The 15,289-nt window shown below is 37.2% G+C and overlaps 1 protein-coding gene across 3 annotated transcripts in view; it reads left to right on the top strand.

Annotated features, from left to right (window-relative positions):
• The window catches only part of ZNF385B (zinc finger protein 385B), a gene marked incomplete at both ends in the record, with an annotated part of 176,617 nt that overhangs the window by 24,378 nt on the left and 136,950 nt on the right, over nt 1-15,289 (top strand). For 2 of the 3 annotated variants that reach the window (XM_082483284.1, XM_082483283.1), the window contains one exon: nt 5,716-6,018. In XM_082483284.1, coding sequence (XP_082339410.1) covers nt 5,716-6,018 — 303 coding nt within the window. Of the gene's footprint in view, nt 1-5,715; nt 6,025-15,289 lie in introns of those variants that run through there. The other variant, XM_082483285.1, reaches the window with a different exon arrangement.

The raw sequence follows: 15,289 nt of genomic DNA, 5'->3' as shown, positions 1-15,289 counted from the left end.
GAGGAATTTCAAAACAAGACAAATATTAAACATGGCAATTCTCTGTTTTGATTTGTACTGAAAGGAAGAAGAACACATCTTCTGAAAGGAAACTCGTCCCTTAAACATAAGGGTTTTTTTTTCAAGGTTGGCTTCAAAATAGTCTCTCATGCTTTTTTAACACTGTAGGATACTGTGCACCAGGCACTATGCATATGCTGTTCACCACAGTATCCCAATAGAACTTGTTGCCCAGATGGTGCAAACCATATGCCTCTCGATAGTTTATCTATGTTTGGGAAATACTGTCTAAAAATATAAGAAAGGTCATAAGACTTCTCTAAAGCAGCTGTAGTGAGTTTCTTTTGAATAATGCCTCTAGGGAGTTTCTCTTAAATAATGCTCTGGAGGTATTCATGCTGGTAGTTAGGTTTTGGTTGTGTGGTTGGTTTTGTTTTTTTTTTTTTCTCTCTCATTTTTTTTTGTGTGTGTTGAGTGTTTTATGACAGAGATGAGGAACTAAGGAATCATACTTGCTCCACTGCAAGACCACAGCTCTTAAGGCACACACACAGACTTCACTGGTCCATCTGCATTGATAGTTTTTCCCCATAGGAGGTGCTTAAGAGGTGTAGAGCACAAGGCTCAGTCTTGGGTCTCATCTCTCCCCCCCCACCCCCTCACCTCCCACCCCTCCCCCCAGTTGTCTGAATGAACCTTTTTGGAAATGTAACAATATAGAAAGCCAGTTAATTTTTGTATTTGTTCCTGTGTCTTCAGTAATTCATTTGACTATTTCCAAAGGCTAAAGGAGAAAATTCTCTTTTCCCATATGTAAGTTAAAATAAGTTTTCTATTTTGCTTACCTGGCATAGATCCACAGAGGGATGGCAGTCTAATTAAATTTCCAGCATAGTGGTTCTTTGAAGTATCAACTAATTAGGAATGGGCATTGCAAAAGTTTAGACCAGCACTCAGGAAAAGAATGCTTCATGTAACCATCACTAATTCATTAGGATAACCAAAGCTTATTTCCTTTGAGTAAAGATTTGCACATTCTCACCTACAGCAGTGTACTATATATAATACTTCTTTGTAGCTCCTCTGAAAGCACAACTCTGTTTAAAAGTAAATTAGCTAAATTGAAAGGCTAATTGCTTTGAGCTTCAAGTACAAAGGATGTCCACACTTAGATTTCTTTGCCAACTGCAAGAGGCTGAGAAGATGTGGTTTCAAAAATCCTAACAGGGTATCTCATGACACCTAAGAATTTTAATGTGGTGTCATAAATCACTAATTTATTCTTGCTCCAGTATTGCTTGTAGAATCTAGTCTCGTAGATCACAGTTCTGTGTACTGGGGAGGAAATGTGACGGGGGGGACAACTTGTTTAGTCTGGGAACAGCTTATGTCAAATATCTGAAAAGCTCTTAGACTTGCATGCTTCGTCTTATGATTTTCAATCGGAATAAAAATGAGTATGTGTAGTTTGGAGCAGAACTTCAAGTACCTAAGATGAATATGGCATACGGTCCCTTTATGGACTTAGATTTATTTTTTTTTCTGGATCATTTCAGCTGCATGTTTTCCAACATACTTGAATGCTCCTCTTTGTTTCCTGCCTTTTGTCTTGTTTTCACGTTCTCACCTTTCACTTTTTAATTGGGTGTAGTCCTCTAAGTTGTTGAGTAAATACAGCTACAGCGATATAGCACTATCTTTGTAATGTGTGTGTCACTTCAGCGTGAGTCACAGAATCGTCCTTTTTGAATGGGACATTTTAATTTGTGGATGTTGTTATGTATCAGCTGCTGCTAAGACTTGTCTTATACTGTGCTATATCCAGGTTACACAAAAGTGGGAGCTCACAGGATTCATCTGTCTTCCCCATATGATAATTCCATCCTTGCTCCCTTCTAATGAACTCATACTCTTGTTTTTAGTCTTAAACCTACTTCTAAATACTTCCCAACCCCATCTATAACTCTTATTCTTCACAATCTGGTCTGTAACTATTACTCTAAATGATTTGTATGATTTCACAGAATATAATCATCATGTAACTTCTCTTTATTCTCAGTTCACTGACTGTAGTCTCCAGTAGCTGCTTCTGTTACATGATAATGTTATTGAGCTATGTGTAAGCCTGAGGAATGAAATGGCCCCATTTCGTATCTGACTCTGGTGAGTGAGAATAAGTACCATCCAGAACTCTTCAAAATCTGTCTGCAGTGAAAAGCTCTTTTTGAAGGAAAAAGACGCTTGCCAGATGCTTGATTGCATAAATTTGAGTGACTAGGAAATGTAGAAAATAGGAAGAATGTTTGAAGTTTTTTTTGTTGTTTTTTTTTTTTTAATTACAATTTAATCTGCATGTACAAGTTTCTTTAAGTGTAAAACATGCAGGTAGCCTTCTAAAGAAAGGTTACTTCTTACAAAATACATCTGCATTCATGTTGAGATTCTTACACTGACTCAATGCAGAATTATACTTGTTCTGTATATTCTAGAGCTAGGACGTTTCGGAAGGTATTTCTAAAGGTGTGTTTTTCCAATCCTAAGTTTAAAGAAGAAGGAGACAGACTTTTAAAGACAAATGGGACCTTTCATGTAATAACCTTTTTATTTTTTGAACAAATACATACATCACAAAAAGTGACCAGTTATAGTAAAAGCTGTATTACTGTGTGAAAGATGTGCATGCAGTAAAATCTGGATGGATGTTTGCCACCAACATTTTCTTAAACACTTTTGAAGGGACTGTGTAAGGCTCTTCAAACACAGGTGATTTGCCATATCAAATGTTCAGGTCTCTGAAATCCCAGGAAGACAAAGGCTGGGGCTTCTGCCTGGGAGCAGGCAAACTTCTGAGGGCTGGTGTGATTTGGTTTCTGGCTGCAAGTACAGGTCCTCTCCAGGGTCGGACTGGTCAGAGTATGCTGCTGCATGCCGTCCTAAAGCCAAGGTTTAAGATGCTCAATGTAGGTATTTTTTTCAGAAGCACTTTATCTGCTGCTTCCAGCAGTTGTTGGAAGGTCAGTGCTGCTTATAATCAGGTCACCTTTTAATTTAGATGCAGAGCTTTAGGCAATCAGGGTTATTTTAAAATTTCAGCTTGTGATTTTTAATTCTTAATTTAGTAGCAAGAGATTGCTCTAAGGGCTCATTTGTCTTGTGTTAATGCAACTAAGACAGTACTTTGTAGTGAAAGTGATTTTAAAACTACTTGTAAAAAAAGAAAAAGAAATTGGACAGTGGATTCTTTTTGTTTGTCTGAGGTTAATTTTCTTTCTAGGCTGGCAGCTGGGATGCCTTAGGGTGTAGGTGTGGCGTTTGAGTCCTAGCTACACTCAGTTGTTCTTTCTGGGTATGTTCATATTAAAAACATTTTTGAACACATCAGGAATGCACTTTTGAGGTAAGTGTTCAGATTTTCCCCATTAACCCTACTTTGGTTCATATTTCCGCAGCCTCAGACTTTACCAATTGAAAGGTTTCGTTCCTTTGGATGAAAGTAAACCAAAACATGCAGTCTAGGAGTGTATGTATCTTGTGTGGTAGTGATAATGGGGTAATGCAGTACCAGGTTGGTGCTTTCCAAAATAAACCCCTTTCGAAAGGTTCTGGTGCTGTTACAGGTACTCAGCAGCAGCAGTCTGCTCCATCAGTCTGCCTTTTGGTCCATGCAGCTTCCTAATGTGTGTTTGCCTCTGCCACTTTTAAATGTATCCAAACCAACTGAGTTTCATTAAGATTAATTAATTACTGGATTATATTTTGAATTATAATTTGCTTTCTGCAATCAAACTTACGAGATTTCTGACAAGCCAGCATTTTTAATTGTTACCTGTTTTATTATTAAATAATTACATTTGTATGTTTATAGCATCTAAAACAATATAGTATAAAAATACTTTTGTTTCAAAACCTTTTACTTCAGTGAACAAAAACTGCAACAGCACTGTTGAAATAAAAATATACGGAAAACAAAGGGAGTAGAAGAAGTTATTTACGGTTTAAAAAATACATTGAAAAGTAACAAATACCAAAGCTCTAAGCAGATTAAATTTTCAGATGAAAATGTCATCTAAGCTCAGCTGAGTCGAGGATCTTGGTTGCTGGCCTTGAAATATGATACTTAAGCTTAAATGATTTAGTGTGACAGTGTCTAGCCTAGGTTTTCTGGATCGCTAGTATTTATTTTTTTTTTTTAAAGCAATTAGGTACCTGGACCCTACAATTATTTTCAATAATTATTTTTTGGTTTAATATTTGGTGTGACACATATCTTAATGTATTGTTTATAATTTTTGGTTTTTTGATGACAGAACTGTCAGTTATATGAAACAAATATATGACTATGACTATGAACTCTTCATTTACAATACTTGATTGGTGAATCATGCAGGAATTTTTACAAAATTTTAAGCATGGGCTAGAGTTGGGAATGTGTACCTGTGCCAAAGAACCAAACAGACTTTCTCCTGGTAATATACTTGTCCGGATAATGAACAGAGTATTCTAGTATTGCTTGTGACTACACTGTTTTGGGTAGGCTTGCTACAACTGCTTTTGTGTTTTGTTTTGTGTGCATAGAGGTGTGGTCTCTCTTATTGCTGTTGTCTAGCAGAGTGTTAGGTATGCACAAAGATCTGTGCTGCTCCGGTTCCCGGGATGAAAAGCGACCCTGTGTTTGAAGCCCCTTTGTTCCTAAAAGCTGAATATAGGTGCACTCTTGCCTGGCAAGAGTTTTTCTGCACAGTTCCCCGAGCCAGCCTTCAACTGATCCAGAATATTTGGGTGGTGCTGGGAAAGAATAAATTGTAAACAGCAAGTTGTTTAGCCAAGAAAACAGAACTATTTTCTATTTGAGTTACCCTATACCCTCCTCACCCTTATAAAGAGCGCTCTCCCCTTCTTCTCTACTGGTTTAGCAGCATACCCTAAATAAAATACACACCTACACACCTCCTCGCCAGATATATAAAACTGCTCTTTGTGCAGTTTGGTTCATTCATCACAATGAGGTTTTTATTCTCTAGGGACAAGTGCATATTTCAGGCTCTTGGATTGTTATCTAGGGACTGTCATTTACTGTGTATTTTTGTAGCTCCCACAAGACTAACTTCTAGCTGGCATTTCTCTGTATAATAGTTTTAATTGTGAAGGTATTGATGGACTACTCTAGACAATATCTTAATGCTTGTTTGAAGGCTGAAAATTTGAGTGTATATAAAAGTGGAAAGTATTCATTAGTCTCACTTGAACAGTCTACTGTCTTCCAGCGTTTGAGTAATATCTCTGTCGGCATCCTTTTTGTTGAATAATTGTATTTGGGGCAGTGGGTACTGCTATGGGTATTGGAAAGTGAAAAGCTCTGGAACCAGTGTTTAGTGAGGCGGAGGAAATATATTTGAAAATAATCTTAACCTCTGCTAGAGATGCAATAATAAACCTGCTTTAAAATAGAGAGCTTCCACAACAAAATAATGAGTTGTTGTGAGTTGTTGTTGTGCACAGACTTTGATATATTGCCAACTTATTATTTCTGAGCTCTGCGGTGTGTCACAAATGCATGTATTTCTCTATTACGTGATGCCTCTGCAATTTGGAACCTCATTTGTTGGAATTGGTCTTTGGTTTGTGTTGTATAGCATTTTAAAAAAGAAAATTTTGAATTAGTAGTGAGCATTATTAGTTGGCTTCTAGTAACAATTGTGTCTGTTTACTTTGTAGGTATGAAGCGTCCATTAAGTCCTGACCACGTCTTTGAAGATGGGATTATGAATCAACCAGCTGTTCTACGGGGCTTTGAAGAAAAAGGACTGAGGTATGACAGACAGGACTATCAATTAAGCAAAGAAAAAAAGAAGATACTGTTTTCCTTCTGCGAAGTGTGCAATATACAGCTGAACTCTGCAGCACAAGCTCAAGTTCATTACAATGGAAAATCTCACCTGAAAAGAGTGAAGCAGCTAAATAATGGAAAACTCCCTACAAGTACAACTCCTGGCACTTTGTTTGCAAGTACGAGCACAGGTACATGTGATTAGTATGAGATGCTGGATTTTGGTCAAGAGATCTGAAGAAGCTTTTAAGTTTTGCCTTCCCACCCAACATAACCATTAAACTTAATAAAGATTAATATTAGTAGTTAGTAATATTTCACCATGTTCAGAATTAGTGGTGTATTTCTTTTGCTGTGAAGCCAACCCATATTAAGACAATATTGTGTTAATGCATGATTAATCGCTGTTTTGGGCCTTGAGTAGTTGACGTAGGGTCTATTTTAAAAGTAGCTGTTGTGGGTTCAAATAGTCATGTATTTTGTCATCTGCTTTTGTTCCCAAAACAAAGTTCTGGAAGGATGCTACGAGTACAGAAAAGACTTCTAAAAGAAACGTAGTGGTGGGAAGAGGGGGAGGAGAGCTGGAATATACAGGCCTGGCCCTTTCATTGTTTGTGCTTTCAGTGGTCTGGGATTTAATTACTCTCATTCAAGTGAGAACTAACTTGAAATAATACTTTTTACTTACTGGGCAAGACAAAGGTACCAAATGCTTGGGCAAAATGTATTTAACATGCGTAATGTAAAGGTGCAAAGCACATAATGTGCTTTCTTGTTAGGTTATTTTATTTCAGTGTTAGCTCACAGCTGTTCTGAAAAAAATGTAGTATTCCTTCTGTATGCATATAAGAAAGTGAACACATGTCCATAGTTTAAGGATTTTGCTGCAGGATTATCCTTTTTCTGTGATGTTCCAACACCATTGAAGAAAATTTGAGCACTTTAAGGGTGCTTTTCTTTCTGGTAGTTGAAATAGGTACTTTCCTACTTTCCATTTATTTTGTTAAAGACAATTCATGGGGGTTTGACATTCTGTAGAATCCAAAACAGCCAAAGTTGATCTTAAACAGTATTCTTTATATCTCAAGCAAGCATAGCAAGTAATCCTTTCTGGTTCTGAGATAAATAAAAGGCTGCAGGCTTAATGAATTATTGTCTAGAAGAAGCAATAGTTGCTGCTTATTAACACGAGGTATTGATGAAGTAACAGATCTTAGTCTTTGTGGAAAAAAGTTTTATTAATTTTATTAGAGAATTTTTTTAGTAGCCACATGAGGGGATTTGCTTTGGGGTTTTTGTATAGAAACAGTCAAACTGCTTTAAAGGGCTAAGACTTTTTTTTTTTTTTCTGATTTTCATTCTTGTTAACTGCATTTGACTTTTCTTGAAGTCTGTGGTATTGTTTCGTTCCATTTAGAACCAAGGAGTGTAATGGTATCACTTGGGTAAGGCCAGTGGTCTGAAAGATTAAATTCCTGTTGAATAACACCTAAATTACTTAATTGTGTGCATCATTAAAATAACTTAATAGCTATGAGACATTCTAAGTTAATTTAAATTCCTCTGTGAATTTGAAATTTTTGCACTGTATGTTTTCTGTTGCTTTTTGTTAGCTGGACCCTGCACTTGTTGGTTTTGCAGTCATTTTTGGGGATTGCAGCTGATGCTTTGGCACTGTTGCTCAAAGAATGCTCTGATGCTGAGAATATTTTATGTTTGCTGGAACACATGCTTTGGGGTTACTGTATAGCCTGGGAGTTAAAATTCATGTTTCTTTGTGCTTTGTTCACTGATGCCTATATTAGACTATATCCTAGTTATTTACTAGTTATGCTATGTTTCCATAGTTGAAGTATGTTGGTTTCATAGCATTTAAAAGAAATACCTTGCATAGGCAGCTTATTGTTATTGCATCGACAATTTAATATGCTGCTTAAGAGCCAATACAAGAACAAAATTTACTGAAATTTAGTTCTCAAAGAACACTTTCCAAAAATAAGTAGAAATTAATTTTCTTATAAATTGACATTATCCAGGCTCAGCTTTAATCCACATCCTCTGGAGTGTTATTACCCCTTGTAATGGGAGTCTGCCTTTCCCATTTCTTTGGCTAACATCGTAAACAGAATTAATTGTGCAGATGGTAAGAGAACAATTATATTCATCTCACCTCACCAGTGAACAGACTTTATTCCACATGTGAAGGAAACAATTAGCCGCTCTCGTACTTCACTGTTGTAACTACATCCCCTTCTAATGAACCAGGCAGTGAACAGTTCAGCATACCTCAGGAAGCTTTCTGCAAAGGTTCCTGCTAATCTGTGGTTGGAGTTTTCCTCCGTCTCCATAAGATAAGTGTGAAATTAATAATATTCCTGTTGGAAAATAAAGTGACTGCAAAATATACATGCCTGTAAATATTCATTGACAGTACAGAAACTAGGATTACAGACCTGCCAGAATTGTCTTGATCCTGTGTGGCAGAACTGATCTGTGCACTGACGCTGTGTCCAGCCTCCTTGGCACTTGGTGGACTTTCTTCCAAATGGGGATGAACACAGAGGAGTCATGAGACATATCTTGATATTCATCATCTTCTGAGGTCCTCTCTGTGGCAGGTGGCCTCAGGTTGTTATAAAGCATCCTTTTAATTGTTGATTTCCACTGTGTTTCACAACTACAGCCTCAATTTGTTGCTGGTAACTTTCTGTAATAGGAAATGGTCTTTGTTGTACCACTACTGAAAAGTTTACCAACATTTGCTACCTGTGGAATTCCAGTTCTTCACAATAGTACTCTACAATGTATAGATGAGGGGGTTTTATACATTTGAAGTGTAAATATGTTTTTGGAGATAACTTTAAAGTTACTTCTTTATATTTAGAGTAGGTGTGCAATTGTCATAGAATTTCAAAAGGTATTTAGGAACATATTTTTCTAAAAAGCCTACTCTGTTTCTATAGACTCTTGTTTATTTTGTCTCCTTCATCTCATTACTGAAATCTAGAAGCTGTTTTGCTATATGACCTGTACTGGCAATTTCAGTTACTTCACAGCAAGTAAAATTGTATGTAAAATAAAGTTTACAGCTGCTTTTCTTTATATTGATCAAATCAAGACATTTAATTGACTAAATTGGAAGGCTTTGGTGATTTGATCCACTCATTGAACTCTTTTTCTTTAGATTGGTGTTAAAAATTATGTGTTTGAAGAAAACAGTATTCTACTGGAAAAGTATATTGCACATGGTGTGAGAGCCTTTGCTATTGACTGTTAGTGATTGTTCCTCACCATTCTTACTCATCCTGTCTTATTGCAGCTCAGGCTGAAGTTTGTCAATGATACTATTCCCCAGGGCCATCCCTACCCTTGTGCCAGGCATATCCGATGTATGGCCAGGCATCTGCCAGAAAGAAATAAATGAAGTTCCAGGAAAATAAGAAAGTGTATATTTGCTTCTGCAGCCTGAATTGGATTTTTTTTTTTTTTTCAGTTATTTCCTATAAGCAGGAAAAGAAAGGGTAGTTTCTTGCAGCCTTGAGGAAATGTATTTTGTAGTGGACATGCTGAAAGCTTTTCAGCAGATGTCTTGCTGGAGCCTGCAGTGGTGACAGCAGTGGGTCCGGTCTCAGCTGCTTTTTGGGTACCTGAAATCGCACCTGCCACCCTGAAACAAGGGTTAAAGTATCTGCTCTTCAAAGGGGGAGGAACTAGTTTTGAGAGTATGCTACCAACCTGGCTAATTAAAGACTGCTTGACTCCTTATCTGCTAATAGATAGCGAATGAGTTAATTGTTTAGGAAATAAAGATAGGAGTGGGGGCAGGATTTTGCAGGCCGGAGAGGGAGCGTGCCTGCGGGATCGCAAGGCTTCCACGAGATGGTGCTGCAGCCCGGGCGATTGAGCAAACGAGCCACGGCTGTGGGTTTTCTTGGCTTGTTATTTTCCTAAGCCTTTTTTATTAAGCAAGCTATCTGTAGGGATAACATCGAGTTGTTTGTTCGTGTATGCTTTGGGCGGTTTTATGGATGACTTTGTTATATTCCTCCCTGTTCTCATTTGGAGATGACACCGATGTAGTTCCACAAATTCTCATTACTTGCTCCCTGGGGTGGTATCTCGTGGTACATCTCCTTGATTCTCTTTCCTTTGCCCTCATGCTAACATGGGAAAGGCTGTTGTAGTTTTAAGAGTGAGTGGACTGGAAAAAACTATCGAAGTCTAAATTTTACAGAGCCCTGGAAATGGGTAGGATAGTTTCATTTTTGTTACAGAAAGCACCCAAATTCTAGAAGTGGGCAAAGCAGAATCACTTTTTCCTGGGTCCTAGGGCGTTTTAAACAGCGAATGTGGTTTAGGATCCAGATGCTCTCATTAATGCCCATTTGAAGATCTTTCAGTAGGTTTGGCTGGAAGTGAGATTGGGATGTCAGTCCTCTGGCAGTGTATTCTGGTAGCAGCTTTGCCTTTTTGCTCTTGAAATTTTGCAGGACGGTGTTGGAAATGCTGTGGGCCCCTATGCTGTGACTCTTTGTAGGTAACAGTCCTACAAGTTAATGTGTTCCCCTGTCATACTGAGGAAATAATCACAGGATGATTTCCTGAGAGATTATCAATACACAGTTGCGTTATCTGGCTCACAGCACTGACAGCCAGGGATTTGTTAAACTAGCAAAATAAGTACATAAATGACTAGACTTCTGTTGTGTTTGTGACTTAGGTCAGATCACAGAAAGGGTCTGGTAATGCTTGTGCAAGGGAGAAGGTAAAACAGGAATCTTGGACATGGGAGGAGAAGAAGGGTGTATGGAGAAAGCAGATTTTCTTCACTGTTGGCAATAGAGATTAGAACTGCTCTGTCTCCTTGTGTGATGCCATATTAAGTTGGCAGTCTAGGCATCCTTTCAAGTTAATGGAGGCAGGGAGGCTTACAATTAAAGTGTTCAGAATTATCCTTCAAAGGATCCACAGACTATATAACTAACTTGCATACTAGTTTGCCAAATGTCTAGAATTAGGAACTGTGAAAAGTGTCTTCAGCTATGTCAAATGAAAAGAACCTTCTTAAACATCTAATTTAGATTAATAATTAATTTTCTAAGCATTTGACTTCTTCTTTCTCTCAAAAAGTTAAATTGACTATTGATAGATGTTGAGAAATTATTCTGAAAATATTCCAGCTAGTCTTATATTCACATGTCCACCTTTGGCCTGGTGCATATGAGGAAGATTTTTAATTTAATTTTAAACAAAACTGTGAAGAAATTACCTTGCCAGGTGACGAGATCAGCGCAGGAATAAATGATGGTCTGTTACAACAGAATGAAACTGCAGTGCATTACTCAGATTTCAGTAGTGTTTTTCCTTGGCTTTAAGAGGAAAAATCTGACCAGATTCAGAAGAATCTGATCCTAAATGAAGGTCTTCACATGTAGGTTTGAATCCTTAGCTGGCCAAGACTAGCTTTCTGACAGGTAGCTTAGTTGCCATCTAAGACTGCTCTGTGCCAACTTAATGGAGAACAGAATTTTTGCTTACTTTAAGCCTCTTGATCTAGGTCCTCAAATTCCTTATCAATGTTTGTCTTTCATTTTTCTAAAAAAAAAAAAGAAGCAGCATAATCTGACTTTTATTACAGAAGATCTTTATGAATTATTCTACCAAGTACTCAGAGGAATGCTAAGTAGCAACCAAAAGTATCTTGAAAAAGTTAGTGAACCGAGTCCTACTAAATGCATGCATGCAGAGCTATAGAATTGGTATGTATAGAGGAGGACAGTAGAAAGCACTGTGTTATGCCTCAACATTTTATAGACTTGGAGAAAGTTAGCCCTTGTTCTGCCTTCCACATCTGATGCCTACAGCCCAACCTTTTGGAAAGCAGTTTGAAAAAACTGCTGCTGTGGGGGCACAAGGTGGAGCAATGCCTCAGGGCTTTCTCCCTCTGCCCCTGTGCGAAAGGGAGGTTGCTCCCCTTTTTGCTATCGTATATTGCTAGTCTATTTGGAAAAGATTAGACTCTTTTGCTAAAAAGGATAACTATTACCTTTCTCCAATATAATAAAAATTAAATATGAGTTACATTCCTGTAATGCAACTTAGATTAGTGAGCTGTTGAGAAACTGTAAGTATTTCACTTCTCACTACAGGGCGTGTTGACTTCTTTTCGGTGGTCTTTTGAACAAGATTGCGTTTGGTAGATGGCTCCATATTCCTTCCATCACTTGAGTATCTTCCACAACTTAAGAAATATGTACTTTTACATAAGTTAACATTTGTCTTACAATATGAAATGTATTTATGATAACTGATTAGTGCTATTTTTCTTTCATAGCAGTCATGATTAGCTGCTTTGAAATTAAGGGGGTTTATTATATTGTTTTGGTGCACTTGATACTCCTTACAAAATGTTGATGATAAGAGTTAATATGTAGGGACAGAGCTGACATTAAAGACTGCTTCTTGTTTGCTAATAACTACAAACTGTATCTATAATACTTTGTTCTGTGTTTGAGTAGCTGCACTTTGAAAGTATTGGTAAAATTCATAAAAATAATTAGATGATATGTGTACTTACTGGTAGTCTTCAAGTAAAAGAAAGTGGAAAATTATTTTTTTGTTGAGGTTGGTTGATGTTGCAACTTCTGTCAAGTTGCATTAGAGTAAAACATCCAAAAATTCCTTAGTAGAAAAAAGAAAACCCAACCTTTTTTGAAGTTGGTAAAGGTTAGCAGACCATTTATTCATTTGTAGTCTTCATTTCGTCCTCTTGGAGATGAGGAGCACATGAATGACGTGTAAGCAAACAAATGCAGTAATTGGCTAGTATGGAAAAAAAGCAGTTTAAGGGGGGTGGTGCTTTCTTTGGGTGGAGTGGGGAAGGGTTTCAAAATAAAACTGTCTACCACAGTTAGCACTCTTTGCCATTAGTTGGCATAAATATATTCTCTTATCAAAAGTCTCTGCAAAATTCCTTCTTGGAGAGTTTAACCTGCCTTCAGGGGCAGTTATGCTGTGGTAAAGAACCAGTATTTAAGATATCAGATAATCAGTTGTTCTAGAGTCTAGGACCAAATATACAGCTGCTCACCAGCCATGATTTCAAGCTGAGAATGGCTGCAGGAGTGGTGATGACTCATCTGCTTAGGTTGGGGGGGGGGGGTCTCCCTTGTCATTTAAACAGCCTGGACAATGGCCTGGAGAGCTACTGAAATCAGTTGAGTCATGTTGCTGCAAGGGTTTCTTAACCATCTCTTTGAAGGATGTGATCCGCAGTTTACAGGTGTAGACAACTGAGATGAAAAGGGAGCTATAAATGCAGAGTCATCACTTTTATTCAGTGCGCATTTCCAACAGTGATTTCTGTATTAAAATGACTGAAAAAAAAATTAAGTCAGATTTATTATTTTTATCTTGCAAAAGTAAATCAGATACTCTCTCATATGGTAAGTATCCTCATCTGGGATCAGACCCTGCCAAAATTTCTCTCATAGTTGTGCCATGACACAGTAGTATATTTGGATAACTGTACAGGTACTATAATAAAAACTCCTGTGTCTTTCTATTTCTTTGCAAACTTTAGCTAGTCGTGATTACATCTGATTCTTATTATACTGTGTATCTCTGTGGGTGTGAGTATGCACAGCGACACATGCCCTCTTACCTTTTTTGGAAAAGAAAACATATGAAGTACCTGAAAAGACAAAAAGATTTACATAGTGGGAAGTCTGTGTGGGAGTGGGAAGAGCATGAATTTAATAAGCCATGGAGATTTTTCATAGTAAGTAATTAAAAATTGTTGTGTTTGAAAGATGAAGGCATTGGTCATGTAATGTCATGCTTTTAGTTGTTGATTTTATTTTTTTTTTTTTGTACAAATACTTAATCTGCTGGGCTGTACAGATCTTTGCTGGATCAGTATTCTCAAATTTTTCATCCAAATATTTATGCTTCTCTTTAATAGATATCCTATTTGTTTATGTGTAATAGACTTTGTTATGTGGTTAAAAAGTACTTATTTGTTCATTTGCATAATTGTAAATTAATCTTATTTAGAAAATCTGTAAGGAATCATTAATTCTTATTGCTGGATTATCTTTTTTTCAATAACGATCTATCAGAATACAGGCTACTGATTCTCCTCTGTCTCGTGTTCATTGTAAAAAAGACAGAGCTATTTTTAACATTTACACAGTCTAGATAGACGATTCTTCGTTCTGTGTGGTTTGGAGCTGAATCCGTAGAGCCTTTCATAATCATATCCTTTTTTTTTTTAATGGTTTGTTTGAATTTGATCACTGTAGCTGATTTCATGCATTGATAATGAAGGCTTGGGTTGCCTGTTTCTCAGCATAAATTCACCTCAGACTTCTACTTTGACAGTGCTCTGTGTTTCGGTACGCATGAAGATACAGAACTGAAATTGCTTTGCTTTCTTTACAAATGACTCAGAGTGTGCTTGTCCTTCCCTAAAATGTTGCCAGCGTGTGAAGGATTTTCAATGAGCAATGCAATAAGCCGGCATCTGGGAAGGTTTGAGGCTGCACTGGTATAACAGTGTACTGTCACACAGATGATCAGGGCTCGAGCCAAGACTCTGTAGCACCGTAGATCATATTGGTCACGTACTGGAAGTTTTGTTTATATAAGTTGGTTGCTGTTTAAGCTGCTTAGATAGTATTGCCATAATGTGGAGCGGACTTCCCAGTAGAGGTGAGCATGATTTTTTATTATTAAACTTCACTGAATTGCTTTGTGATATGATACTAAGAGTGGATGCTTACATGTTTGGCATTATTTCTGTCTGCATGTCATTTGTATTGTAGTTATTCCAGTGGAAAGGATAAGAAAAACGGCAAGGCATATAATGCATATTTTTCTTCTCTTCTTATTTCAGTATTAAAAGTAACTCTAAATATGTGGCAAGCTCCCTTTCCTTGCTTGCTGTTTGCAGAGGGCATCTTTCCAGTAGGTGACTTCCTTTGCATTTTAAATGTTTTTGGAATATGTCAGTGATGCTGTATTATTGTTAGAGGAAGAAGCTAATTAGCGGTGTGACTAAATACCTCTTACCAGAGCTTGCTTTCTGGCTTGTTAAATCTCAAATTATAGTTATAATGAGATATAAAACACAAGAGCTCTCGGATTCTCCAGATAAACTAAGAAAGTAAAGAATGAAATAAATGATATACTGGATTTGACATCTTGCGTATGTCTGTCATTGTTAATATTAAAAGTTATGACCTGTGATGCCCAGGATAGCTTCCAGTAATTCATTTGCACAGACAGCTTGCTTTGAGAATGGTATAAAATTACTGTTGCTTCTCCCTAACCAGTTAAATTTGAGATTTAGTGCAGTAAGTTTTATTTAAGGGAACAGAGAGTGTGCTAAAGGTAGCCTGTGAAGTTCTATTAGTAAATCTTTAAGCTCAAAAGAAGCATTATCATAAACTAAATAGACTT

The sequence above is a fragment of the Vanellus vanellus genome (assembly GCF_965231255.1).
Source record: "Vanellus vanellus genome assembly, chromosome: 5".
In the NCBI taxonomy this organism is placed as follows: Eukaryota; Metazoa; Chordata; class Aves; order Charadriiformes; family Charadriidae; genus Vanellus; species Vanellus vanellus.
The sequence above is the reverse complement of the archived record's forward strand: the minus strand, read 5'-3'. Positions and strand labels throughout refer to the sequence as shown.